The sequence below is a fragment of the Penicillium canescens genome (genome assembly GCF_028828765.1).
Source record: "Penicillium canescens strain IBT 15451 chromosome Unknown utg000002l_segment0_segment0, whole genome shotgun sequence".
Taxonomy (NCBI): domain Eukaryota; kingdom Fungi; phylum Ascomycota; class Eurotiomycetes; order Eurotiales; family Aspergillaceae; genus Penicillium; species Penicillium canescens.
In genome coordinates, this window is record NW_026703964.1 from 2,718,394 (window position 1) to 2,745,334 (window position 26,941).

General features: G+C 50.1%; 11 protein-coding genes across 11 annotated transcripts; 6 read left to right on the top strand and 5 right to left on the bottom strand.

The window, feature by feature from the left end:
* Nucleotides 1-107: 107 nt before the first annotated feature.
* N7446_002231 (putative ATP-dependent permease ADP1) lies at nt 108-3,765 on the top strand. The gene is made up of 2 exons (XM_058510980.1): nt 108-3,270; nt 3,324-3,765. Exons 1-2 carry the CDS (start codon nt 256-258, stop codon nt 3,558-3,560), a joined length of 3,252 nt encoding a protein of 1,083 aa, XP_058376516.1. The 5' UTR covers nt 108-255; the 3' UTR covers nt 3,561-3,765.
* Nucleotides 3,766-3,775: 10 nt separating this feature from the next.
* Nucleotides 3,776-5,114, top strand: N7446_002232 (cornichon family protein). Its single transcript, XM_058510981.1, has 6 exons — nt 3,776-3,928; nt 4,025-4,141; nt 4,261-4,413; nt 4,501-4,656; nt 4,737-4,803; nt 4,862-5,114. Exons 3-6 carry the CDS (start codon nt 4,313-4,315, stop codon nt 4,952-4,954), a joined length of 417 nt encoding a protein of 138 aa, XP_058376517.1. The 5' UTR covers nt 3,776-3,928; nt 4,025-4,141; nt 4,261-4,312; the 3' UTR covers nt 4,955-5,114.
* Nucleotides 5,115-5,714: 600 nt separating this feature from the next.
* N7446_002233 (WD40 repeat domain-containing protein) lies at nt 5,715-7,541 on the top strand (the record flags this gene model as incomplete). Its single annotated transcript, XM_058510982.1, has 2 exons — nt 5,715-5,819; nt 5,910-7,541. 2 exons carry the CDS (start codon nt 5,715-5,717, stop codon nt 7,539-7,541), a joined length of 1,737 nt encoding a protein of 578 aa, XP_058376518.1.
* A 339-nt stretch (nt 7,542-7,880) lies between these two features.
* Nucleotides 7,881-9,758, bottom strand: bna4 (kynurenine 3-monooxygenase; the record flags this gene model as incomplete). Its single annotated transcript, XM_058510983.1, has 3 exons — nt 7,881-9,086; nt 9,152-9,366; nt 9,644-9,758. 3 exons carry the CDS (start codon nt 9,756-9,758, stop codon nt 7,881-7,883), a joined length of 1,536 nt encoding a protein of 511 aa, XP_058376519.1.
* A 301-nt stretch (nt 9,759-10,059) lies between these two features.
* N7446_002235 (methionine aminopeptidase MAP1) lies at nt 10,060-11,358 on the top strand (the record flags this gene model as incomplete). The annotated part of the gene is made up of 3 exons (XM_058510984.1): nt 10,060-10,188; nt 10,269-10,667; nt 10,717-11,358. 3 exons carry the CDS (start codon nt 10,060-10,062, stop codon nt 11,356-11,358), a joined length of 1,170 nt encoding a protein of 389 aa, XP_058376520.1.
* A 296-nt stretch (nt 11,359-11,654) lies between these two features.
* N7446_002236 (putative MFS multidrug transporter) lies at nt 11,655-13,733 on the top strand. Its single transcript, XM_058510985.1, has 5 exons — nt 11,655-11,922; nt 11,979-12,236; nt 12,288-12,466; nt 12,523-13,196; nt 13,251-13,733. The coding sequence occupies exons 1-5, from the start codon at nt 11,734-11,736 to the stop codon at nt 13,592-13,594; spliced, it is 1,644 nt and encodes a 547-aa protein (XP_058376521.1). The 5' UTR covers nt 11,655-11,733; the 3' UTR covers nt 13,595-13,733.
* A 442-nt stretch (nt 13,734-14,175) lies between these two features.
* On the top strand, nt 14,176-17,653 carry N7446_002237 (EF hand domain protein; the record flags this gene model as incomplete). The annotated part of the gene is made up of 2 exons (XM_058510986.1): nt 14,176-17,569; nt 17,616-17,653. The coding sequence occupies 2 exons, from the start codon at nt 14,176-14,178 to the stop codon at nt 17,651-17,653; spliced, it is 3,432 nt and encodes a 1,143-aa protein (XP_058376522.1).
* A 1,110-nt stretch (nt 17,654-18,763) lies between these two features.
* N7446_002238 (alpha/beta hydrolase) lies at nt 18,764-19,450 on the bottom strand (the record flags this gene model as incomplete). The annotated part of the gene is made up of 1 exon (XM_058510987.1): nt 18,764-19,450. One exon carries the CDS (start codon nt 19,448-19,450, stop codon nt 18,764-18,766), a length of 687 nt encoding a protein of 228 aa, XP_058376523.1.
* Nucleotides 19,451-22,086: 2,636 nt separating this feature from the next.
* N7446_002239 (uncharacterized protein) lies at nt 22,087-22,878 on the bottom strand (the record flags this gene model as incomplete). The annotated part of the gene is made up of 1 exon (XM_058510988.1): nt 22,087-22,878. The coding sequence occupies one exon, from the start codon at nt 22,876-22,878 to the stop codon at nt 22,087-22,089; it is 792 nt and encodes a 263-aa protein (XP_058376524.1).
* A 1,533-nt stretch (nt 22,879-24,411) lies between these two features.
* N7446_002240 (uncharacterized protein) lies at nt 24,412-25,651 on the bottom strand (the record flags this gene model as incomplete). The annotated part of the gene is made up of 3 exons (XM_058510989.1): nt 24,412-24,501; nt 24,552-25,100; nt 25,175-25,651. 3 exons carry the CDS (start codon nt 25,649-25,651, stop codon nt 24,412-24,414), a joined length of 1,116 nt encoding a protein of 371 aa, XP_058376525.1.
* Nucleotides 25,652-25,834: 183 nt separating this feature from the next.
* Nucleotides 25,835-26,297, bottom strand: N7446_002241 (uncharacterized protein; the record flags this gene model as incomplete). Its single annotated transcript, XM_058510990.1, has 2 exons — nt 25,835-26,214; nt 26,276-26,297. The coding sequence occupies 2 exons, from the start codon at nt 26,295-26,297 to the stop codon at nt 25,835-25,837; spliced, it is 402 nt and encodes a 133-aa protein (XP_058376526.1).
* Nucleotides 26,298-26,941: the final 644 nt, after the last annotated feature.

A 26,941-nucleotide genomic window follows, 5' to 3' on the forward strand; every position in this document is an offset into this window, starting at 1 on the left:
CATAAGAGTGTCACCTAAGTCGCGGGTTCCTGACGTCCATGCAGCCCAGCCTCTCTCCGCCCGCGTCATCGTTGGGGCCAATCTCACCTCTCCACTCCGCCTCCGACCTTCAACCATACTTGTACTTCTTTACACCTCACTTTTATGGATGTCCGTGTCTGATAGCTTATTCTGATCTATTCGGTGATCAGCTTTCGCATTCCTTTTTTGGCTGCTGGTATCGCGCATCAGGGCTGCCGCCATCCTTTCCCCAAGATGCGCTTGACCCGAGCACTGCCCTTTACCCTCATCACTTTGACTCCTCTATTGGCATCGGCTACAGAATGGAGCGGAGTCTCCGACTTTAGCTTGGTCCCTCGATACGATTTCCTCGGCGATACACCACCCGGGTGCCCCGAGTGCCCAGCTTGCTTCAACTGCCAGCTCAACAACGACAACTGTACGCACTTTGCAGAGTGCAACAGCTTCAACGGAAAATGTTCCTGTCCTCCTGGGTTTGGAGGGGATGACTGCTCGGTTCCTCTGTGTGGTTCGCTGGCCGACGGCTACAACCGACCGCAACGTACTACCGACACCTGTCAGTGCAAGCCTGGCTGGAAAGGCATCAACTGCAATGTTTGCGACTCCGATTATGCATGCAATGCTATGATGCCCGAGGGTGAAGGAGGTGTGTGTTACAAACAAGGTGTCACAGTCAAGGAGAACTTCCAGATGTGTGATGTGACCAATCATATGATTTTGAAGCAACTCGATGGCCGCAAACCGCAAGTGACGTTCGGCTGCAAAGATGAGGATAAAACCTGTAGCTTCCAGTTCTGGGTCGATCAGAAAGAGTCATTCTACTGCGGTCTGGACACGTGCAAGTGGAGCATGGAATCGGACTACAACTCCAATACCACTCACTATGAGTGCGAGCATCTCCAATGTTCGTGTATTCCGGGTCGTTTCCTCTGCGGTGAGAATGGATCTATCAACCTTGGAGACTTCCTGGATCAGTTGATCAAGGGCCCAGCCACCTTCGAGACCACATCGACTCCCCAGGGTACGAAGAGTGTTTTCTCGGAACCGCAGATGAACGGCTTGATTGCTGGAGTCTTTGGTGATCCCAGTATTTTCCTCTCTTGTGACTCAGGAGAATGCATGTACAAGACCGGTGAACCTGGGTACACCCGTCCCGTGAAGAAAATCAACACTCCACTCATTGCTGGTGTGATTGCAGGATGCTCCCTATTTGTTGTTGCTGTCATCCTACTGGTGTGGTATCTGTCCCGGCGCGCGGCGCGCCGTAGCTATCTTCGCCTGTCTCTCTCTGATGACTCTGATGACGAAGCTGCCAAGCTCCTGGCGGATTACCGGCCCGCAGCTTTGTATTGGGATAATGTGTCCTATATCCTCAACGGAAAGGAGATTCTCTCAGGTATTCAAGGTGCATCCACACCAGGTCAGATAACCGCTATTATGGGAGCATCTGGTGCTGGAAAGACCTCCTTTCTTGATATCCTGGCCCGAAAGAACAAACGGGGAGCAGTACAAGGAGATTTCTATGTCAACGGCGAGATAATTAATGACAGCGACTTCAAAAGTATGGTGGGCTTTGTCGATCAAGAAGACACAATGCTTCCCACTTTGACAGTCCATGAAACCATCTTGACCAGCGCTTTACTCAGACTGCCACGGGATATGAGCCGAGCAGCCAAGGAGCAAAGAGTGTTGGAAGTTGAAAAGCAGCTGGGTATTTACCATATCAAGGATCAACTGATTGGCTCAGAAGAAGGCAAAGGTCGTGGCATCTCTGGTGGAGAGAAGCGCCGCGTTGGCATCGCTTGTGAACTGGTTACTAGTCCCAGTATCCTCTTCTTGGATGAACCCACCAGTGGACTGGATGCCTACAACGCTTTCAACGTGGTCGAATGTCTGGTGACCCTGGCGAAGACCTACAATCGCACTGTCATCTTCACTATCCACCAGCCGCGCTCGAACATCGTTGCTCTCTTCGATCGACTCATTCTTCTTGCCGAGGGACGTACTGTCTACTCTGGTCCTTTCTCTTCTTGTCAGCAATACTTTGACCAAGTGGGTTATTCGTGCCCGCCAGGATTCAATATTGCAGATTACCTAGTCGACCTTACTATGCATGCTAGCGTTGCGCACTCATACACGGATGAAGTAGCATCTGTGAGTGGACGTTCTGGTCCCCCAAAGACTGCATCTAGTAGCCTGAGGGCAGTCAAATCCGTTGCCAGCGCTTCCAATGTGAGCATGGATGACACGAGTGACTCAACGAGCCGGAGGCCCAAGAACAATCGACGGGTGTCTCTAAAACAACAACAAGATCGCCAACTTTACTCTCGAAAGCAGAACAATGAACGCCCAATGACGCCAAAGACGGATGATGAGAGTGCTACATTAGACGCGGCTGAGAATAACCAACAATGGCATCGTCTTTCCCGCCAGCAGGGCAACGTTCCACCTCAGATCCTTGACGATCCAGATCAGCTACCTCCTCCGGCTCCTGGCCAAAGTGACCTTGACATTCTGGTTGCCAGTTACGCCGACTCTGACGTTTGTCATTTCGTGCACGATGAAATTTTGTCTGCTGTTCAGAACGCCCAGGCTGCCAACGGCTCGACGAGTTCACCCCTGTTGTCAGAATCCAAGGGTTATGCCCGAGTTGGATTGATCCGGCAGTTTATGATCCTATCTCAGCGAACATGGCGTAATCTATACCGAAACCCGATGTTGATGCTCACTCACTACGCAATTGCAATCCTGCTTGCAGTTCTATCTGGATACCTATTCTATGGCCTCACCGATGACATCAAGGGCTTCCAGAATCGTCTCGGTCTCTTCTTCTTCATCTTGGCCCTGTTTGGTTTCAGCACTCTGACCAGTCTCAATGTGTTCTCGTCGGAGAGGCTTTTGTTCGTGCGTGAGCGGGCCAATGGTTACTATCATCCGATCACCTACTTTGCGGCCAAGGTTGTATTTGATATCGTTCCTCTGAGGTTGATCCCTCCCATCATCATGGGCATCATCGTCTACCCTATGACAGGCTTGATTCCGGCATGGCCCGAGTTCTTCCACTTCTTGCTGGTCTTAGTCCTTTTCAATCTTGCCGCGGCCAACATTTGTCTCTTCATTGGTATTATTTTCCGGGATGGTGGAGTTGCCAACCTCATCGGCAGTCTGGTCATGCTTTTCAGCTTGCTTTTCGCCGGCCTCCTGCTGAATCACGATGCAATCCCCAAATCAGCATTGTGGCTGCAAACTGTAAGCCTTCAAACACCTGGAAGTCGAGTTCCTGTTACTAATGATCCCAACAGCTATCCATTTTCCATTATGGTTTTGAGGCCTTGATCGTCAACGAAGTGACGTTCCTCACTCTTATTGATCACAAGTACGGTTTGGATATCGAAGTCCCTGGAGCATCGATTTTGAGTGCCTTTGGATTTGATACACAAGCCTATTGGAGCGATGTCATCGGACTCGCTGTGATATCAGGCGCCTTTATCATCATCGCGTACAGTGCGATGCATTTCCTACTCATCGAGAAGCGGTAATCATATCCTTGTTTTGTTTCACTTGATATTCTTAAGTATGTTTCTTGTGATGTATCAATGTTCTGCATCATGTTCTATTCTTTAGACCGTTGGAGACCAATCCTTCAGAGGTACATGAAACCCTGTATATTATGACCCATATACGTTGTCATTTTGTATATAGACACTGGATAGTCTTCGTTCTTAACTCTTTTCAAAAGTGTAGGTGGTAACTAAGTAGATGTAACATGCACGTGTTCGACGTCATCTTTCGGCTTGCAAAGCTTGTTCTCATTCCTCCCTCGATTCACGACTCGAGGATATTGTCATCATTATTGGCAATTTATTTCAGCTTGACTGTCTTCAAGCTTTAATTTCCCTCTTATCAAGTACGTTGCCAGCCCCGTTTGCGGGTGACGCTAATGGGCCACTTCCCACCGCCCGTTCAGGCTCGAGCGCAGTTCGCTAATCCCAACTTCCTCCAGCTTCGATCCACCTTCTCCTCCTCGTACTGTCAGGTTCTTTTCCCTTTCTCCACTGTCTTGACTATCCAGTAGGATATTATTCGTGAGTGAGCTCTAATCTCCGAGGACTTTGACTCTGTGCGATTCCTCCGCCTTCCTTGGGCACCCCACAAACATCTCCAATTCCGGCCTCTGCGAACCACACCTCCACCCAACCACTCTCGTCGGCACTTTACTCATCTCCTCTGTTTATCTAGCAATTGATATCTTCTTCATTCTCTTCGAAGGAACGTCCAACTCGCGCCCAACATGTCCGGCGAAGCGTGGCTCTACCTGTTGTCGGTGTTGATCAACGCCGTCAACCTCTTCCTCCAGGTGTTCTTCACGATTATGTACAGTGACCTCGAATGGTGAGTCTCTCTAGCTTCTTCTCCTGTATATTCCATCTTGGTCCACGTCAAATGCGAAATCTAAGCTGACACTTCCCCTTTTGCCAGCGATTACATCAACCCCATCGACCTCTGCAACCGCCTCAATGCCTATATCATCCCCGAAGCCGCTGTCCACGCTTTCCTGACCTTCCTCTTCGTTATTAACGGGTACTGGCTCGCCATCGTGCTGAACCTGCCCCTCGTGGCGTTCAACGCGAAGAAGTACGTTGGAAGCCCTCCGGGTCGCAAGCCCCTCTCTCACCCCGAGTCTGAGACTAACCTGAGTCTCTTTCGAATTATAGGATCTACGATAACCAGCATCTCCTAGATGCGACCGAGATTTTCCGCAAGCTGAATGTGCACAAGAAGGTCGGTTTTCTTGGTTGACGATCTGCCGTGCAATGACTGACTCGAACTCGTATTTTAGGAATCATTCATCAAGCTTGGCTTCCACCTCCTGATGTTCTTCTTCTACCTCTACAGCATGATCGTTGCCCTGATCCGCGATGAGGGCCACTGACTTCGTGAAAAGACCGAACACGCGATGCGCCATGGTCGTCCTGGCTAGAAGGGGCCGCCTGTCGGTGAACTGCTGTCATAGAATCTCGAATCGGTGCTCCCTGAATGTTATCTTCGGCTTGGTTCGCATTCGAATGCCCCGCAGCCCCATGACAGCGATGACACCATATGGCTTGGTATATCACGACCATTTTCTTGTCTTTCGAGCTGTCATGACTAGGGATGAGCAACGATTTCTTTCAGTCTTGAGATAGAATGCGATGGGGTGCAGTGGTGAGAAGTAATAGGCATTTCGCTTGAAGTGTCTTGGGCCGGAGAGGTGTGCTGGGTTGATTTGGACTATGATTGACTCGCAGTGGTAAATGTGACCTCTTCTGCCATTTGCTTTTGTCTTTAACTCTCTTTCTGTGTTGATCTAGCCAGTATTTCGGCCTGTGAATTGTATATACCTCCCATGCGGTTGGCAATGAAGAGCGTACGATACCCAAGGTTCTCGACTTGTTATTACCCTAGGTTTAAAGTTAGATTTTTCAAATGAAGTGCACAATTTGCAGATATTGTTGCGATTTCGGAGCTACAGACCAGTTGGGGCACTATCGGGATAAGGTTGATAGAGCTTGACGGTTCCGCGGCCTTCACCTCGCGGCTCTCCCGACGCCCGTAAAATTCCCATCCTTCACCAACCACCTTTACCAAATTCCGCCTCGACTCTGATACAAGACGCTGAAGATTGTGTATCTTTCATATTCCCCAATTCTATCATGTCGGCCTTACTAGGCGCTGGTTACGACTCCAGCGACGATGACACAAACGTGTCTGCGACGGCCGCAACCAAGGTCGTCGCTGCACCAGAAGTGAATACAGAGGTTTGGTCCCCACTACTCTCCCTTCCCTCCTCATTAAATTGGTCTTTGCGCCTCGATAGCTATGAACAGATAAGACTAACGGCCCTACAGGACCAAGCGCATATGCAGATGACCCTCGCCAACACCTCTTCTCAAGCCCTCACCTTCAACGCCACATACGATGATCTCACACGTCCCTCCCAGGGTCCCGTCAACCCATTCAAAGGCTCAGGTCCAGGAAATGGTATCAAGCGAAAGAATGTCCCGACTGGATTCGCCGAGGAAGCGGCCATCAGCGAGTCGACGTTCGCGGCGCAACATCGCACGTTCCAGAGTCTAGGCTACACGCGCAATCCCACACGACCAGATCAGTTTGTGGGAAATCTTGAAAATGCGGCTCGATTTGGAGGTCGTGATGTCGTGCAGATGAAGCCGACTAAGGGTCAATCCGCAGCCTGGCGGACAAAGCGCCAAAAGAAGGGCGACTCCAGCATTGTGGAAGGCGAGGGCGCATATCTGGGACCCTGGGCGAAATACCAGAATGACCAGCAATATGATTTGGTCGAGGTTGATGCGGAGGATGACCGTGAACTTGCTAGTGACGAGGAATACGTTGAGGAGGACGAGACCTTGGCTACCGCGGCGCCCATGCCGGCCATGAGCAAGGAAGCCACCGAATACGAGGGTGATCTGTCCAAGCAGGAGACTACCGAGTTCCACGGCTCGGAGGAATTCGACTACCAGGGCCGTACATATATGCATGTTCCCCAAGATCTGGATATCGATCTGCGCAAGGAACCTGGCAGCGTCAAGAACTACGTGCCGAAAAAGCTTGTGCAGACCTGGAAATCGCACACCAAGCCGATTACTTCTCTTCGTTTCATGCCGAACTCCGGCCACTTGCTACTTTCGTCGGCTGCCGATGGAAAGGCCAAGATCTGGGATGTGTATCACTCCCGGGAGCTTCTACGGACCTTCTCCGGCCACAACAAGGCAATCTCAGACACAGACTTCCACCCGTCTGGCAAGACTTTCCTCACCGGTTCATACGACAAGCAAATCAAGCTCTGGGACACGGAATACGGCAAGTGCATCGGACGGTTCTCGACCGGCAAGACCCCGCACGTCGTCCGTTTCAACCCCGGCGCAGAACACTCGCATGAGTTCCTGGCCGGTATGTCAGACAAGAAGATCGTCCAATTCGACACACGGTCCGGCGAGCTGGTCCAAGAATACGACCATCACCTGGCAGCCATCAACACCATCACCTTCGTCGACGACAACCGGCGATTCATCTCCACCTCGGACGACAAGTCACTGCGCGCCTGGGAATACGGAATCCCTGTTCCAATCAAGTTCATCGCCGAGCCATACATGTTCGCACTTACCCGCGCGGCAGCCCATCCCAACGGCAAATATGTCGCATTCCAATCGGGCGACAACCAAATCGTCGTCTACGGCGCCACAGACAAGTTCCGTCAGAACCGCAAGAAGAGTTTCCGTGGCCACAATAATGCTGGCTATGCCATTGATCTCAAGATTTCGCCTGATGGGCAGTTTATTGTTTCTGGTGATAGCGGTGGTTATGTTTGCTTCTGGGATTGGAAGACTGGCAAGTTGTATCATAAGATTCAGGCTGGCGGGAAGGAGGGTGGTGCTGTTACTTGTTTGGACTGGCATCCCCAGGAAACTAGTAAGGTAGTTACTGGTGGGCTGGATGGTATCATCAAGTATTGGGATTAAACAATTTGTGTTAGCTAGATCATACCAGCCTAATCAAGGCGTTCAGGCTTGGATAAATCATTTGGATCTTTCCTATCTGATATTTCATTCATTCCTTATGGTATACAGTAGCCTCCTTCTGAAGTAGGAAGTATACCCTTAACTATATCCTTAATTGCTATCACGTTGCTTGAATCAAATTTATATGCTCTAAACAAATATAAGAGAGAAACTGTACAGGTGCAAAAGAAAAACAAAGGGAAAAACAAAGTCCGGGATCCACTGAATCATAATGACCAAGAGACGTGCATATCATCACTTGTTCATTCAAATCCAACCCAGTCCAACTCACTAACCTTTTTAGATATGAGTAAAATTGCGGAAAGCCCTCAACCCAACACAGGCCAAATGCCGCGAGCACCGGAACAGCCACGCGGGCGAAAAATACCTGGGGTACTTCCACATCAAAACGGACAGAGCACCAGCACCAGCAACGAGCGCCCCACTCAAACCAAGGCCAAGCACGTCACTCTGGTGCTGAACGGCCTGGACAACTTCCGAATACCGCTGGTTACTAAAGCTAACACGAGCATATTGCGTCTTCCAGCCAAGGAATGGGAAACGACGGTCTATTGTCTCTTCGATGGCCTTGCGCAACTTGTAGAGTGGTGATTTGACGCCCGCGCGCATCTCGAGGTAATTCTCTTTCGAGAGATCGTTTATGGCGTGCGTATCGGCGCAGCGCTGGTCTGTATAAGCTTGGAACGCAGCCTGGCGTTTCAGGCCTCTTGTGTAGACGCTTGAGTTGGGGTCGTAGACTCCGTGTTTGTCGAGTTCCTCGAAGAGAACGCGGACGTCTTCCAGACCGGCGTTTAATCCTTGGCCGTAGAATGGTAGGACTGCGTGTGCTGCATCTCCGAGGATGGCGACGCTAGCGCCGAAATGGTGCGGTTTGCATTTTATGCTGATCAGTGGTAGATGGGGGTTCGCTGCGAACTGTTCACTTAGGGCTTCCGGTGTGATTAGTTCTGGTGATACGCCGGGGAAGTGAGAATCGAAGAATTCGTGCAGGTCCTGTGGTTGGGTCTCTAGGTATGTGTAGTGTGTGGATGGTGCGAATAATGTGCAGGTGAATGACTTGTCTGCCGATGGTAGCGCAATGAACATGAACTCGTGCCCTGGCCAAATGTGAAGATGATTCGGTGAAATGCGGAATTCTCCATCTTCCGAGGGTGGGATCCGGAATTCACACCATAGAGTGTCAATGTATTCTTGTTGGTAATCGACACGGGCGAATTTCATGAGATGGAAGCGCGCGGCCGAGTGTGCTCCGTCAGCGCCGATGAGGTAGTCAAAGGACACCTCATACTCCGGCACACGACCAGCGATACCCGCATCATCGGGCATAGGTGTCTCGCCGGGAATTCGACGTTCAAACCAGGCCTTGTTTGTGCGGAAGTCCGCACCAGTCAGCTTGTAGTTGAAGAACAGCTTGACATTAGGCGCCTTTTCCAACTCGTCCAGGAGAGCATTGTTAAGTGTTGATCGGTCGATAGAATTGATGGCCTTGTCAGAGTTAGTTAAGCTCTACATGCAGAGAAGCTACTGTCATATTGCAGGTGATTGCATACCCGGCCGTGAACGTCATAGGCTTGTGCAGCCTCCCACAGATCCCCGCTTTCTCGGCCGTGAATCATCCGGCCATGCATGGGGATCGCTTCGCGGAGTACATTGTCGATCAAGTCGGCCCGGTCCGAATGAAGCATAGATGTAATGCCACGTTCGGACAGTGCCAGATTGATCGACTTGGTGAAATTCAATGGCACGGTCGTAGGGTCCCGGAGATCTACGGATGTCCAAGTCAGATCGGGAAAATTCGCAATATATCGCAACTGAGTCATGCAACGTGCAAGGATTCTCGGGCATAAGAGCGCAGTGCAATAGAGATCGAGCAAGGCGAATTCTTTGGAATTGATACAGGGACCTTGCGAGACAAAGTTCCCCATAAGTAGTACATTGCCAGCCAGAGGCAGCAAGAACATACTCCTTGCCTTGTCCCAGCTGACCTCACATGAAACTTAGGGAGGAACAGGAATGTGACACAGGGAATATTTGAAACATACCTCCACGAAGTTCATATACTTCGACCTCGTCTCCTCTTGACGCAGCGTACAGCGCCGCCAGCGATCCCACCGGACCAGCACCTACAACAACCACTTTCTGCCTCGGAACAGCCATGTCATGCAATTGACCGAGAGGACCAGGAGGATGCGACAGGATGGCCCAGGTGGGAAGGAATAAACTCTCATCACGTGCTACGAAATCGGCCGAAGGCGTCAATTTCTTATCGGCTTATCGGTGGGCATATTCAGGCCTCAGGCAATAATTGCACAGGGGCTAGTCTAAATGTGGATTAGCGTCAAGATGCCTCCAAGGCCGCGGGGATTTTCTTGAAGTTTTGGCTCCATTTTAATCCACTCTCTGATATCCTCAGAGCTTTATATCCCACTTAAATCCCTTTACGGTCTGCCCTGTCACTATGGCAGATCCTCGCAAATGCCAGGGCACGGACTGCTCCAACCCCGCAGGCACTCTGCAATGTCCGACATGTCTGAAAAGCGGCACGGACAGCTTCTTCTGTTCGCAGGACTGTTTCAAGCGAAGCTGGGTAAGCGCTCCTTTGCGCTACACGAGGGTCGCATGCGTTGCGCCCTTCTGCGAGAGAAACCACTGACTAATAGCCTCCAGGCTGAACACAAGACCACCCACAAGAAGAGTAATATCCTCACCAACCTTTTCCCTCCGAAGGTAGTTTCTGAACCAGATCCAGCTACCGGCAACTATAACCCGTACCCGTCCTTCCCTTACAGCGGTTCCTTGCGACCCGTCTACCCTCTCTCCGCCAAGCGAACCATTCCCAAGTCGATCCCGCACCCGGACTACGCCCGCGATGGTATCCCTCGTTCCGAGCAGAAGCTCATTGGCCGCCATAACATTACCATCCTGAACAAGGAGGAGCAGGAAGGCATGCGCAAGGTTTGCCGACTGGCTCGTGAAGTTTTGGATGCCGCTGCTCGCGAATTGAAGCCCGGAGTCACGACAGACTACATTGATGAGGTTGTCCACAAGGCTTGCATAGAGCGTGATGTACGAGGCGTTTACTCCCATTCAAATTTCCCTGCTGACAAAGTCTTAGTCTTACCCCTCGCCATTGAACTACATGCACTTCCCCAAGTCCGTCTGTACCTCGGTTAACGAGACTATCTGTCACGGTATTCCCGACCAAAGACCTCTGGAAGATGGCGATATTGTCAACATTGATGTCACTTTGTACCACAAGGGCTTCCACGGAGATATCAACGAAACCTACTATGTTGGAGACAAGTCGCTCGCAAACCCTGACGCTGTTCGCGTGGTGGAAACCGCGCGTGAATGTCTGGACAAGTCAATTGACTTGGTCAAGCCTGGGATGCTTTTCCGTGATCCTGGAAATGTAATCGAGAAGCACGCCAAGAGCCGCAACTGCAGTGTTGTCAAGACCTACTGTGGTCATGGTATCAACCAGCTATTCCACTGCGCACCAAACATCCCTCACTACGCCAAGAACAAGGCTGTCGGCACTGCGAAGCCCGGTATGTGCTTCACTATTGAGCCTATGATCAACATCGGTACCCACCGTGACCGTACCTGGCCCGACGACTGGACCAGCACCACCCAAGATGGATCCCTTTCTGCTCAGTTTGAGCACACTATGCTGGTAACCGAAGATGGTGTCGAGGTTCTGACTGCCCGTCTGCCCGACTCACCTGGTGGTCCAGTTCCTATGCCCTCGGCATAGAATACGCAAAACAGGAGTTGAAGTGACTTGCATTTTGAAATACCTCGGTAGCCGAATTTACGACCGTTCAATGCCTAAGTATACCTGCATAATATAGATTGTCACCTACCAAACTAGATTAGTCAAACAATAGTTTGCCGATGTAGTCGGGAAATAAACAGGCCTGAGCGGCATAGATCCGAGTGAAGACCGGTCATTGGCCGAGACGGCTAAGTCGGATTTGTCAGTGAGGGGAGGGCTTATCTGCACGTGAGGCTAGTAAGAGGCTTGTATGTTCTCTTAACTCCGCTTTTTCTCTTTCTTGGGGCTTTCAGTTGAGTCACTTTGACCTTGAGACCATCTGGAGCAAGTTGGCGATAGACAACAGTCTCGACAATGGCTCCAGAGAGATCTCCTACCGAGACTTCCCCTTTGCTGGGGTCAAGCAACGGCACAGTGTCCAACGGAACGATCCCCGAAAACAATGTGGAATCAGGAGTTTCGACCCAAGATGAGCAGGTGAAGGAGCCATTTCCTGATGCTCAGAAGCAGCTCAAATACATTGTGCCTGCGATCTCACTTGGAGTAAGTTATCGGAACCCCACCCCGCGCATCTTCGCAGTGACTAATTCGCTATATAGATCTTCCTGTCGGCGGCAGATCAAACAATTATCATGGCCAGTTATGGTCAGATTGGTAGTGATCTGAAGTCTCTCAATCTAACCAGCTGGATTGCAACCTCGTACTTTTTGACTCTGACCTCTTTCCAGCCTCTTTATGGAAAGCTGAGCGACATCTTTGGCCGCAAGCCGTGCCTGCTTTTTGCATATGCCATTTTTGGTATTGGCTGTCTGTTCTGCGGTCTGGCACGGAATATCAATGAATTGATTGCTGCTCGAGTGAGTTCCGAGAAAGGTCTCGGATGGTACTTTACTAACTGATTTCTAAAGGTCTTTCAAGGCATTGGCGGTGGTGGTATGACTACTGTTGTCAGCATCCTGATGAGCGATATCGTGCCCCTTCGTGACCGAGGTGTGTGGCAAGGCGTCATCAACATCATCTATGCCACAGGATCCGGTACGGGCGCGCCGTTGGGAGGAATCTTAGCTGATTATATTGGCTGGCGTTGGTATGAATGATGCAAGCCCCACCCAGTATGCCGTGCTTTCTAACACTCCACTTTAGGGCTTTCCTAGCACAGTTCCCCATTTGCATCGTGGCATTTATTGCCGTGTCTTTTATGCTAAAGCTTCCTGCCCGTGAGAGCACTCATTGGAAAACCAAACTGCGTCGGATTGATTTCCTCGGCGCTATTGTTCTTGTAGGGGCTGTTCTTGGCTTCTTAATTGGCCTTGACCGTGGCAGTAACGTATCATGGAAATTACCCTTGACTATTGCCTCGCTGAGTGTTTCCGCTGTCTTGTTTGTCATCTTCATCCTGGTTGAGGTCTACCTGGCAGCTGAGCCCTTTGCACCGGGCCACATTATCTTCAACCGCACTTTCTTCGCTTGTTATGCTTGCAACTTTTTCAGCTTTGGAGGTTGGCTCGCTGCGCTGTTCTATATCCCGCTATACTTCCAAGCAGTTGATGGTGTCTCCGCTACCGTCGCTGGTTTGCGTCTGTTGCCAAGTATTCTCTGCGGTGTTTCCGGCTCATTATTTGCGGGCATGCTAATGAAGTGGTATGGAAAGTATTACTGGCTGACCATTGCTGCGTATGCTTCCCTAACAACGGGTTGCTTCTGCATCTATCTGTTTTCCGGAGGCGCTGTAACCAGCACTGCTCCTATGATCCTGGGAATGATGATTGCGGCATTTGGAAATGGCATTGGCGTCACCACGACTTTGATCGGCTTGAGTAGGTTTTCATCTGATCTTGCATTCACTGATTCTGTATTAATGAATATATCAGTTTCCAACGCTACTTATGAAGACCAAGCAGTTGTAACTGCTTGCTCTTACTTGTTCCGCTCATTGGGATCCGTAATTGGGCTTTCATTATCATCGACTGTTGTTCAACAACTCCTGCGAGACCGACTAAGATCTGGACTAAAGGACAGCAAGAACATAGATCAGATCGTTGAAGGCGTGCGAGAAAGTCTCGATTTCATCAAGACCCTAGATCCAAAAACCGCCCGGATTGTCCGGGATGCTTATGGCTGGTCCACCAACAAGGGATTCGCCTTTATGGTTGGTGTGGTATTCTTTGCTCTGTTGAGCGGCTTCTTCATTCGCGAAACCAAGCTTAGCCGCTGAGCTACGAACTAGAAGATTCTCTTTTTCTAAAAGTCACAAAATTTGCATGGAAGTTGACGTGGTGTATGATCTAGCATTCGGGTTGGGGTTTAGATTGTTTATATTCAGCATACATATCAAGTATGTATTAGAGTAGATAGATGCTGCGAATGAAAATACTTCAAATTATGGATCCTTGGAGAATCCAAGTAATTCCTTAATTTCTCATCAGCCATGCATCAGATTTGACCCTGGTAGGACGGGGAGCAATGAGGACAACCTCTTTGGGAATCATACCATTTGGCGATCGGGTAAAGAAACAATATCATACATATACTTCAGGATAACTAGTTGCTAATGTGAGAGACGTTCCATCTTTCTCTTTCTTTTTGTCGTCGCCAGAAGTATAGCTTACTAAGCTGAGCTCCGCGCTTCGGCAACGTTCCAATGCAGTTCTCTAACCGATAACATCATATCTGTTTATTTCTTTTTCCTTTGCGGTTCAGTTTGGTTTGAGGTACTCGGATCCAGGATGAGTCTCGCCTTTTTTCCTGACATTCTCTGCGCAGCTTCCGATAGCTCTTCTTCCGCCAGCCTCCGCAATGTCCCAACCGCACTCGGGGCCAGTTTCACTAGCTCGATATCGCCCCATTCTCTACCTCTTTACTGGCGTCGCTGCTGCCTATGCTATCCTCTATGTCCACAACAGTATTGTCTCACAAACACCCCAACCGTCGCTCCGACGTCGAGGTGCTGTACGCCGCCCAAGACGAACCGAAGCCGAAGAGCTCGAAATCATTGATACCCCATCCTACCGAGCCATCACCCACCTTGAACAGCTAGAGCGCCAAAATGGCGTTTATGGAACATTCCGCATTGAGACGGAAGATGGCCGGCGCGTGGAAAGTGGTCTTCTGCCATCGCTGCTCGCAACACGCGACCAGCTCATGGAGGAAGTCGGCGTCCCGTCTGCTCACGCGGAGCGCATGCGCGAAATGATGGAGGACACTTTTCTTGAATCTTTCCTTGCGCTCGACTTCCCATCCGCACATGTCCTCGCAGAGGAAAGTCCCGAGAGAACGTACTTGACGGAACAGCTCCAACACCGTGGTATCTCCCGAGCAGGTATTGAACGGGCACTGGTACGGTTCAACGGGGATCAGAACTATGGGGAGGAGCTACGTCGGCGCCGGCAGAATGGTGAACGGGTTACCCTTTCCACTTCCACCTTCCCCGACGTGTCCGCGCCCCCACAGAATGCTGACGGCGCGGAAACGGTAGGGGATGACCAGAGTGTTTTCTCGTGGCGGGATGGAAACAATGACGCCTCACCTACGCGCGAAGGCCAAAATCTTCTGAATTTGCTCTACCACATCGCCGAGGATCAGGCGAGGAGAGATGGCTACATTCATCGTGGGGTTACTTGCAACAGCTGCGGCGCTATGCCGATCCAGGGGATCAGATACCGCTGTGCGAATTGCATTGACTATGATCTCTGTGAGACATGCGAGGCGATGCAGGTGCACATCAAGACCCATTTGTTCTACAAAGTGCGGATCCCGGCTCCCTTCCTTGGAAACCCTCGCCAATCTCAGCCTGTGTGGTATCCCGGGAAGCCTTCGATGCTCCCGCGTAGCCTCCCACGTCCTCTCGCAAAACGTCTCATGAAGGACACCAATTTCGAAAACACGGAGCTCGATGCACTTTGGGATCAGTTCCGCTGTTTGGCAAATTATGAGTGGGCAGATGACCCGAACAAGCTGTACATGGCCATTGACCGCAAAACCTTTGACCGATGCTTTGTGCCAAACACATCTATCCGGCCACCTCCTCCGAGTCTCATTTATGACCGAATGTTCGCATTTTACGACACCAATGGCGATAACCTTATTGGGTTTGAAGAATTCCTCAAGGGTTTGGCCAGTCTCAACAACAAAAGCAACGATGAGAGACTACGACGTGTGTTCCGTGGTTATGACATTGATGGAGATGGTTTCGTCGAGCGAAAGGATTTCCTTCGAGTTTTCAGGGCATATTATGCACTGAGCAGAGAACTTACCAGAGACATGGTTGCCGGCATGGAAGACGATTTCTTGGAAGGCGGTGCCCGTGATGTGGTCCTCGGTAGCCAGCCCATCAGTTCTGCATTCCCTGGCAGCATTCCTTCCGGCGAACGTTCACGTATCGGTGAAGGCAAGCGCATGAACCAAGATGGTGACATGGAAATCATCGACCACGAAGGAATCTTGCGACAGGATGGTGCTGATACTGGTGATCGACACTCGGTTGTGGGCGATTCAGCTGTCAGAGAGCAGTTTGGTAGAGTGCGGCCAATGTTCCCGTCTACACTTCGCCTGGCACCTACTGACTCTGCGCATCGTCCGGGGGATGCAGACGAGGATGAGGATGAACGTGAGGACGACGAGGAGAACGATAATGATGACGACCGTGCTAGCGAGAGCGGGTCAGATCGGTCTAGCTCTTCAGTGGCTAGTGGCACCTGGCCACCAGCTGAGCACGTCCATGAAGAAGACATCATCGAGGCCCTCGGGTCCTATATTCCTCCTCACGAGATTACGGATCCAATTGACCGGGCTCGTGTTGCCACTGCTGTTTATCATAGGATGCGCGATGATGATCAAAGACGGGTGGATGAGACTCGTCGGCATGGGATTGACGAGCGCTGGAGGCGTCGAGCTTTCTACACGGACGAGGAAGATGGTGCCATAGCCCCTGAAGGCTATGAAAGAGACCCGGCTATTGATGACTCGAGTAATGAAGACGATCTTGAGGAAGTCGAATCCCACCCTCCTTCTCCCCGTTCCCGGTCGTCATCCAAGGTACGGTTCCAGGATGATCTGACTGACGACTATGACATCCGATCCAATCCATCGACATCGTCGCGAAGCATTCCTGTTGGTGAACGATGGGGTGGCTTTGAAATCCCAGAGGTCGAGAGAGATGTTGGAAAGGAGATTCTGTATCAAGTCACGCAGCAAGGCTTCAATGAGCTTCTTGACATTCTGTTCAAGCCACGAGAGGATCTGATGATGGAGGTTCACCGCACCCGCGCTGAACGTAAGGTCTGGGCCCGCGAGATCGAATTGGCAGCAAAGGAGGGACCTCAGAAACGATCCCCCAAGGAGGTACCTTCTGAGGAGGAACTCGAAGAAGCCACCGTTACTCAACCACTCGAGGATCTACTGCAACGCGCTGGATACGCAGTACAAAGCCCAGTCCTTGAGTCTGTCAACGCGGCGCCAGTGCTAGCTCCTCCGTCGTTTGAGGCCACTGCCTCGGATAATGATGACGATGACGATGATACACGACCAACACATCTCAACGATCCCGATGACGAAACCCACCATTGGCGGGAGCAATCTTTTGAATCCGATTCTACATCCACCGCCTCATCTGAATCTGACGATGGAACCATCTCACAAACATCCCATGCTGAACCATCCAGTCCAACTGTTGAAGACATAACGCCAGCCTACGACCCAACTCTCCCACAGCATCGCCCAGACGCGGATACACCCAGTCCTGGCCTTTCCTTCCGTGCTAATTTCTCCCGGCCAGAGTCCGACAACATTTCAGACTCAGCCTCCGAATCATCCCCAAGCACAAGCACAAACCCTGACCTCCCCGCTCAACTCCGCCTCGAACCCCACGGCACAACCTCTCTTCCTGCCCCAGTGTCTCCCCACTCCTCCCCAGAAGCCGAAGCCACAGCCCCGAAGCTTCCCCCTCCCCCATGCAACCACTCCCACCCCCACATCGGGTCAATGATCAGGCTCCTGAATCCGCTGCCCCGCGTCGACCCTCCCCCAAGACTTTGGCCCGGTGGGCTTACCTTGACCAGATTGAGCGTGAGGCCAAGGAGCGTGGTGGCAGCGGTGCAAGACTCAACTTTGAGGAGTTCTCACGCCGTATGGCTGCTGATCGGGGACGTCGTCTGGCCTTTGTGGCCAGCTGGATTGAGATGGCTAGCTTCTAGTTTATCTTATTCGAATTGTATATGTACATTATTAATGGAATTTAGCGGCTCTCGGTGTTTATCCGAATTTGTTAATACTATGATGTCTTCTTGGCGACACTGTACGAAGTACATATATTCCGGACAATGTCTGGCAACTCTTGGCGGTCTCCTTTCGCTCCTCTCGCTTCTGCTCACTGAGTAGAATTTGGGCGTGTAGAATTTGAGCACGCCCCTGATCAACCTGAGCTGGTCAGTGAACATTGTTAAATTGGACAATTTGCCATATCTTAGATTTGACGCTCCTAGGAGCTGTTATGGGGTCCGACTCCAAATTGCAATGAACGGCGATGCTCCATGGACATGGATCCTCTGCAGGAACTCTGCATTAAGCGTGCATTTGGGCCGTGGTTTACGAGGATGATGCAGCTCGTGTCTGCAAAGAGGATTAGCTGGTATCTGTGAAGAGATCCTACCGGGCGATTCGATAGCGAAGCCCTTCGAGTCCATTGTGTTTCGGCCATGTTAAATAGCCTTGGGGAGATGTACAGTAGAATCCCCAAGAATCGGTCTTGTCTTGAATCTGACCCTATTGTTCCTTCCTCAATCACATCTGCTTCTTCTGTGCCCAACTATTTATACATCAGCCATACCGCGTTCATTACTTTATCTAATAATTCATAAAGCACTGAATTTCCGGTAGTCCAGAATATTTGCTTTGTCTTTTGACTACACGACGTGGCTTTCCTCGGCCGTTTAACTTGGGCAGTGCATGCCATAGCATCCCAATATGATCGGACAAGCGAAGGAAGGTAACTGCATGTTAAATTTCTGATTGCGGAGCAAGTAGGCCCCAAAAAGGCTGTAATTGATTTCGAGCTTCTCCGAGCGGCCTTCCCTAGTCTCGACACTAAGCAGATACAGCTCCATCATATAGGTGGCAAGTTCTTGGGTGCTTGAAAGGTGGTCAGAGAGCAGAACAATAAGACAGCAAAGATGAGAAGTTACAAAAAGCGGGTTTGTGGATATCTCTGACCCAACCATGTGTTTATTTGACCATATTGCATGCTCCGGAGAGACCAGGCGGACAGCAGCATCCTGGCATTTGAAGACGTCTTTTCCCAGATCCAAGATGAATTAACTATCCACTTGCTAGGATTTGCAGCTATCTTCTAGCTCCAAGTGCCTGTATTGAGCAGATCCCCAGGCTAGAATTAATGCGCTGAACCTAATTTGAAAGTTTCCACGTCTTCAAGAATCGAACTGACCGTCTCGTCAATCTTGCTCAGGAATGGGCTGTGGCCTGAATCGAGAGTTTTGGTCGTAATTGATGCTCCCGCTTCACGTGCTGCCGCTACCATGGCCTCCTGGACCTGGATGGGGATTGCTTGGTCCTGCGCAGCGAAAATGTACGAGACTGGGACATCAGCCCACCCAGCGTAAATACTTTCTCGGTCTTTCAGTGACGCGGTTGAATGTTTGAGGAGACGACCTTTCCATAGCTGAACACTCTCCTGATCGAGGTCATTGTAAAACAAATCCTCTGGATTACCGTTGTCGATGATTTCCCAGCCGTCCGGAGCCGAATGGTGAAATGTGTCTGACGGATCAATCATGTCATATAGAGAGGTATTCGATGGTGGCATGAATGCACACAGCTGGGTTATGCCAATAACCTTCCCCGAGTTCGGAGTCAGCTTCGACGGGTCCTTTTGTGAGAAGCCCTTCACCGAAGAACAGCCCACAGAGCCCCCAAATGAATGATTGATCAGAATAACATCATTCCCGTTTCCTGTCTCTTGTGCAATAAGGGTTTGGATCTGTGAGATACTGCTGGCGAGAGAATTGACCGGCTGTGCGGTACCACAATTCAAGCTGAGGAGTAAGACAGCGATAGCCATGCTTCTCTACTTCAGAAACCATCCGACCAGCATTCTGCGCTATGCCAGGCACCGCGGACAAATATCAGGGTTGGTGTTGGAGACATAGTGGATGGCTAGGATGGAGTCGAAGTAAACCAGCCCAAGTTAAGGAAGTGCGGGCAGAAGAAAGGCAGTGGTCTTCTTCCAGGCCAGCTCAATGCGGGGATGTTCGACTATAAATGAGTCTGACGGGACCGTTGGAGTCTCAAGTCCCCCTCAAGGCAGGCTGACTGTTTGACTCCCTCTCAACGAGGAGAGTTTATTAAATAGAGTTAGCACTGCGGCAGTCGATAGCGGCAGAGAGTTGTCAAACCTCGCCGCTCGCGGGCTTTGGCTGAACCCGCCCGTAGGTTCTCGGCGAGTACCCATTTATTGACTTACGTCTTCTCCACAACTACATAGGTTGCTGCCGAGGAAGGCCCTCTGCAGATAACTGTATGTGGACGAGCAGCTGCATCGTTTGCAGATTACCAGCCGATCTTGCTTTGGCAGTTCGCCCTTTCGGCTCCAGCTATTGTCGAGCCCTGTGGCCCTTTTTTATTATAGTAAAGATATACTATATACAATTACACGGCACAGATCACTTGAGGCTTGGGAAATAATGTACTTAACACCTCAACTCACGGCCACCCGGGTAATTCTTTTGAGGACTCAACCTCGTACTACCGCTAAGGACACCTGCAGAAGTGTTATGACAAATAGTGCAAGCAGGATGTCAGCCTATTGACTAGGTAGGGGGAATATCCGAGAGATGAGACTGGGTGGATGAAGGATGAAACCGGGGTCTCATGAATACTGCTGGGGTGGATAAGTCCCCCATGGAAAGGGAAGGACGAATTGATGGAAGGAAATGCGCCTTGACGGGCGTCAAAAGAAAGAATTGTTGGGGATAAGACTTATAGCCTCTGAATAGTACGTCGCCACGGATCTTATGGGGGACGTCAAATGGCTTCCACGTCGGATAGATATTGTGGCCCATACCTCGCTAGTATGCCGTAAACACACCGGATTAACCCCCGCCCTTGGTTCATCTACACTTCCCTCCACACTTAGTTATTCTCACGGTTGGACCGGAAGTAGAATCCGCATACTAGTGAATAAAAACTGATTGGTGACTGAGCATGAGCCGCGCTGACATTTACTCAGTGAGCCAGAACCTGATCGCCCTCATAAAAGCGGCGGCAGCCCACACAGGAAAGTCCGACCTGTCAGACATTAACTCCTGTATATAGCTGCATATATATATATCCGTAGCGCTCAATAACTTCGCACGTTGAGACTAAATTGATCCCAAAATTTGCATAACGAGTCTCATACTTCGTGCCTTGGCTTTAGAAAATCTTTTTATTTGCAATTGATCTGCTTCCCATTACGCTTGGGGTTACTTCGTCCACTTGGGGACAAAACATACATTTAAGATCTCACTAGAAAATATTTCTTCCTCATAGTGTCAAAGCTGGTCGGTCTTTACATCAACTGGTTTCCTGGTCTAGCGGTTATGATTTTCCGTTAACAATTGCTTCGAGCAAGTGTTCCGGAAAGGTTCTGGGTTCGATTCCCAGGGAAACCATTTTTTGGGTTCTTGAATATCCTTCCCGAAGCCCTAGCTTCTTTTTTGGTTATTATGTTTTTTTTTTTGGTCTTCTATTTTTGTTTAAGTTCGGAAACATTGAACTCAATTGAATCGAAGTGTCAGCCGCTATGGCCGTTGTTAATTTGTAGTATGAATTGGGCAATATTTTCAAGACCTGAGACAATTCGCATATATTAGCAGGAGACGAAAGAATTGAACCACCCAAAGAATACAATTAAACACATAGAAACATAAACACATAAAACATGACTGAAAATCATACTGTATACAAAAACAACACATCTGGAGCCGGGCGAAGCTTCTGGTGGACGCCTCTTGTCATGAGGATGAAACGAATCAATTATCCCGCGCGACTGTTGTGATATCAAACAATGGAATCACGCAATGTGACCGGAACAAGGTCAAAATAGAGGGCGTAGAGCGAACGATCGTTGAGAAGTTGAGTGACCTAACTAATTTTGATGCTAAGTTGTTCTTCAATTGTCCACGGCGTTGAGAGAAGTGCTTGAGAAATCGGTAGTACCAATCTGGTAGCTATTATTCCTGGAGGCAGTGATGGTGGAACCCATCATGTTTGGAAGGAAACGAGAGATTGTCAGGCAGTGACAAAAAATGTTGCTGGAATTGACGTAAGACATTATGGCAGTAGAGTCTGACCACCGATCTGGATTCATTTACAGACATACATCGACTTCCCGTGACGGGACCTGGACAGAAAATGAAGGACCTACCTGTCTGCCGATCGCAGGTCCTCATTATTTTTCTGCCAGTCTTGGAAATATCATCAAATGTCTTGGCCAGGTAGCTGCTGGGAATATATCCTGAATGGGAATCACTGATAATCCGAGGTATATTTCCAAGGGTGGGGTTTCGAGTGGACAATGGGCTATGATCCAGGCGGGTGGTAAAAAAGACAAGCAGAGTCGCAGCGCAATCCAAGGGGCGCTCAACGGAAAGTCATTAAAGCGTGGCATCCAACCAGGGACTTCTTTTAAAAACGGCCATTTTCCATCCGGTGGATTCAAGTGTTTGCGAATCTCACACGACGGCCACGTCGATCCAGGATCAGCTTCTCGGTGTCAACATAAAGACAATCGAGGAACTGCATGGCGCTGGAGTCCTTCAGGATCTTGGCAACCTGTATTCCCGCAGAGATGAGCTGTAGCACGTTGCGGTCATCCTTGACCGGTCTGGACTGGTGCTTGGCAGCGTGGCGCATCTCCAGGGAGTTCTCCAGCACGGTGATGAGCTGTTTGATTTGGCGGTTGTACAAAAGATGAGCGGGAATGCGGCGTGTTGTAGCCAAGCGCTTCAAGAGGTGCACCCACTCGGTCCACTCGCGGTCCGAGGGAACCTTGACCGGTCTCTTGTCTTGTTCGATGGGAACGCGGAACTGGTACTTTGCTATGAAGTCATAGGCGCACCGGGACAAGCGATCGTTGACTTTGTGGAGAATGCTATCTTGCTCTGAGGCATCGAGATTAGTAGGGAGCTCGGGGAGCTCCTTGTCCTGGGCAGCGATGACCTGTTGGGTGGGTGGTTCCAGGAACTGATGTGGGCCATCAAATTCATCCCGGTTGGAGGTCCGTCTCTGGGAGTAATAGTGCGGGCTTCCTCTGGACTTATCGGCAGCTCGCCGGCTGTTTCTTTCCATGACATACTCTGGGCTCTCCGGAGTGGGCATTGTTCCAAGGTCCCGCCTGAGGGACTCCTGAGGCAGGTGAGCCGGGTGGCTCCAATCATAATTCCGGGGTGGAGGTACTGGTTGTCCGGTGGGAGGATAGGATAACCTTCCCATAGGCGGGTTCATCATGTGGCTGCGCGTGTCCATAGGGACTGGGGATCCATGGTAGCGGGCCTGAGGGTCAAAATCCATAGACCCTACAGACATATGACGGTCATCTCTGTAGCCATATCCGCGGGGAGTATTTGGCAACCTTTTACCATTTAGCAACTGTAAAGGGTGTATTTTTGTCGGAAACAGAGAGACGAGATTGGACGGATGGGACGATGACAGAAAATACCTTTGTTGGTAGATGACAGGGGAGGTCGCCGGGGGTCCATAAACGGGATGTTGATCCATGGTGCTGCTACGGAGTATGAGCCTCGGGTTCCAATATATCCGGCGCAGGAATAGGAAAGGGAATGGCGATAGCTGATTTTGCTGACCTATGGCGAGACCAAGTATCCAATTTGGAGTTGATTGAACTTGCACAAGAACCAAGACTTGCTGGGAAAGAGAATGGATGCAGGCTTGCTGATCCAGCTGTCAATGGATGGGGAAGGACGGGTAGCATGAAGGGAAGTGAGATAAGGCTAAACAACAGCCTAGTATAATACTCGAAGACACAGCGGGGAGGTATAAAAAAGATTTGATGAGAGTCGGACGAATCCACGATGAGAAAACGGCAGGTTATAAATATGGTCCACAGGAAAATCATCCAACCCGGGCTGAGCAGATGCGTATGCCTGACAAAGGGGGGAACCAATGCCTGTCAAGGTTTATGCAACGGCAACAGAAGTGGATTGAGAGCCGCGCTAAAGGGCTTTACGCCAGTGGCGTTGGTGGAGATGTAATCTAAGGAGATGAGGCCTTTATTGCCTGGGCACTGTTGACGCCATGGAGGCCAATTGCGTAACATACACAGGGAACCACCGGTGCCAAACACCAGTGTCGTTGAAGATCTTGATTGATCGAGTATGGAACCGGTGTGCACGCTCGTTGGCAGGCGAGACGCTGTGTGCGTTTCCGTTGGTGCATAGGCATAGCACTGGTGGGACGGCAGACATGATCCAAAGCCTCGATCTTCACAGATTAGTGGACGACTACCAACATCCTGGATACCACGCTACTTTCACCCTGTTTGACGATTATCTCGGGGAAATGACTTGGGCAGCAAGATGGACGTTGGGTAGGAAGTGCAAGGACTGGGGTATCTCTGCGATATTGGCTACCCAAATGTTGCAAAGAGGGTGAGATCTGCGGCGAAGCTAGACGTGCCATGATCTGAGGCTGAGGTAAATCCCGTGACACGCAGTTAATCTGCGTTGGGCACTCGGGCTGGTTTGAGGCCCAATGCCAATAAGCCGCATGGGCCATGTCTCTGTTTCCAATACTTTCAAAGATGAATATCCCTAATTGTGGAGAGATCAGCTACCTTTGGTCAATGGAGCATTGCAGCCCAACAGCCCAATGTCTGTGCTCAAGTATGGACCGGGCATTGTTATCAACAACATCCCGGCCAGGGAAGCCATGAAACCATTGCCCCCCTCAGCCTAGGAAAAGAAGTCATAACAATCATGTTATCTCTAGGGTATCACTCCAGCCGTTTTGCAGGCAGAAACTCTATCTTGATATCTGTCTACCTCGCATTGGCCATATTTTCTGGGTATTGCTTTCGGCCGGCAACTTAACCCCCAGACGAGAAGCATAATCCTGGACCAGGTAAGCAATGTGATTGCTTTGTGCTTGTGATGCCCACTTACTTCACAACTCAAACGGATACCTTCTTCGATGCCAATACGGGCCTCGTAACCCAGTATCTCTTTAGCTTTCTCGCCACTGGCATATCGAATGGCACATGCATCTCGAACAGTCCCACGGCTCAGGGTTGCTGTTGTTCCCATTACCCAGGTGACTGTCTCACACGCCAGTCCGGCAAAATGTGCCAGGCTCTCGGGAATCCGCAATTCGAATGGTGGAATGTGCCAAAAATGTGCCCATATCGCCAGACACAAATCCCGAAATGTGATAGGTTCGTTATTTTGAATGAAAAAGCATTCTCCGGCAGCGGTGCGAGATGATACCAGATTCTCTATAGCTAGGATATGGGCATCAGCGACATTGCTGACGTGGGTGATGTCCCACAAATTGAGTCCATCCCCGATGAGAAAAGGGGTTTCGTATTTGGCAATACATGCGTGGATCGGTGGGATCAGCTGGCAGTCTCCTGGTCCACAAAGCACCGATGGCCGAAGGGCACATGTTACCATTTTGCTGCTAGAGGCCTTGAGAACGAGTGCTTCTGCTACAGCCTACCAGAGATGTGTCAGTATCTGTTTTCATAAAATGGGAATAATGCGTAGGTGTAGAACTGGGGAATGCCAACCTTGGATTCCCCATAGATGGTAGACCTGGCTGCCGAAGGCCATTCCTCAGTGATGTTGGGATGAGGAGTGCTTGTATCATCAGTCACCACACAACAAGTACTCGTGTAGACAAAAGCAATGACACCAGTTTGCTGAGCTGCGTCGAGCATATTTCGCGTCCCTCCGAAGTTGGTCTTCCACGCCTTCTGCTCAAGTTGGCGCCCGAACCGCTCCGCCAGGCCGGGGATGAGCCCTCCAGTATGGACAACGACATTTGGCATTGTGGCCCTGAAAGCTTCCATTACTGCCTCGGCTGAGGTTATATCAATCTGCATGCATGAGATGTGTTCTGGTAGGACGTGCTGGGGCCGTGGAGGGCTCTGATCGATGACGGTGATAGCAACGTCCGGGTACTTTTCAGCAATAGCCCGCACGATGGCCGAACCTACAAACCCGGTGCCACCAGAGACCAGGACCTTTGGAAATGAATCGCTCATTGTGGAAATGTTGATGTAAACGGTGGGGGACGAAATTGGACTCGTCATAGCCGACATCAGAATATCCTCCGAAGCACAACGTGATACAAAGGGTTGGCATTCCAGTCGATTTGAGTATTTCAGTATCTCTAGACATCTAATTCTAATTCTCAATTACTTCAGTCTCAAATAGGAACGCCATCACTATCGGCCCCAAAGCTCATCATATGTGAGATCAAGGACGTTACTATATGGGTCATAGTCTCGGCTTTCTTCCTCTTCATCTTCGTCATCATCCTCTCCTCCTTCTCCATCTTCCTCTCCCTCTTCATAATGATCTCTTAAGGCTAGGAGAACCTCTGACAACCACTCAGAAATGCAATAACCTTCTGCTAGTCTCTTCAACTCTCTCAGCTTTGGCAATAGAGCTTCTGTTGTCATAGCCGGGTTGAAAGTTCTTCCGCACCTCATGTCCAGGATATGCGGGTGGATTTGCGCGGTTTTGTTGGCGACCTGGACGAGTTGATTTTCATAGAGCTGTTCGACGAGTCGGGACACTTCTTCTGCCGACAGCTGTGGGTTCACTGAAGGTGCACTTTCCAGTTGTATCAACGTGGGAGTCGCCAACGGTATTGGCTCGCGCACGCTTGTAGTGTAGATCAGCCATGATGTGGAAGCTTTTTCTCTGGCAATTCACGCATCAACCTGGAGACCCTTTTGGAGAATTTGGATGATCTACCTTACTGATGAGGAAAGTTGACAGAAGATGCAAGCGAAAAGCCCGAGAAGATGGGTCAAAATACGGAGCGGGTTAGATCTGATGGAAAGCACAAGTCGGCAGGTCAGCCCAAGGGGAAAAAAGAATTATTTATACCATTTTTGGGGGTGTCATTTTAGCCAAAAGGGAGTCTTTTCAACCTCACGTCAAAATCTACATGTAAGTTATGTCCGCATAGCCGAGTCCGTGTCCGAACAGCAACACCCATAATCTGGGTATCCATTTAGCCCTACAGTATACAGGCCACATACTATGGCTTTAGTAGCCTGGTCATAGATATCAAAGGAGAGCATGAACATATTGCAAGTCATAATCTATACACTATTGTCACATTGAGGACAGCTGCACCACCAGCAGAGTACACAGAATGCGAAATACACGCAGACATCTAATATACAGATACTTGACCTAGGTATTAACCCAAACAGTCACAAAGGACGAATCTCGGCAAGAGCCATCGCTGCGACTAACCAACAAAACTCCAAAGTAAATGCGAAAGAAGACAAGAAATGAAACGGAAACTCCCCAGCGGG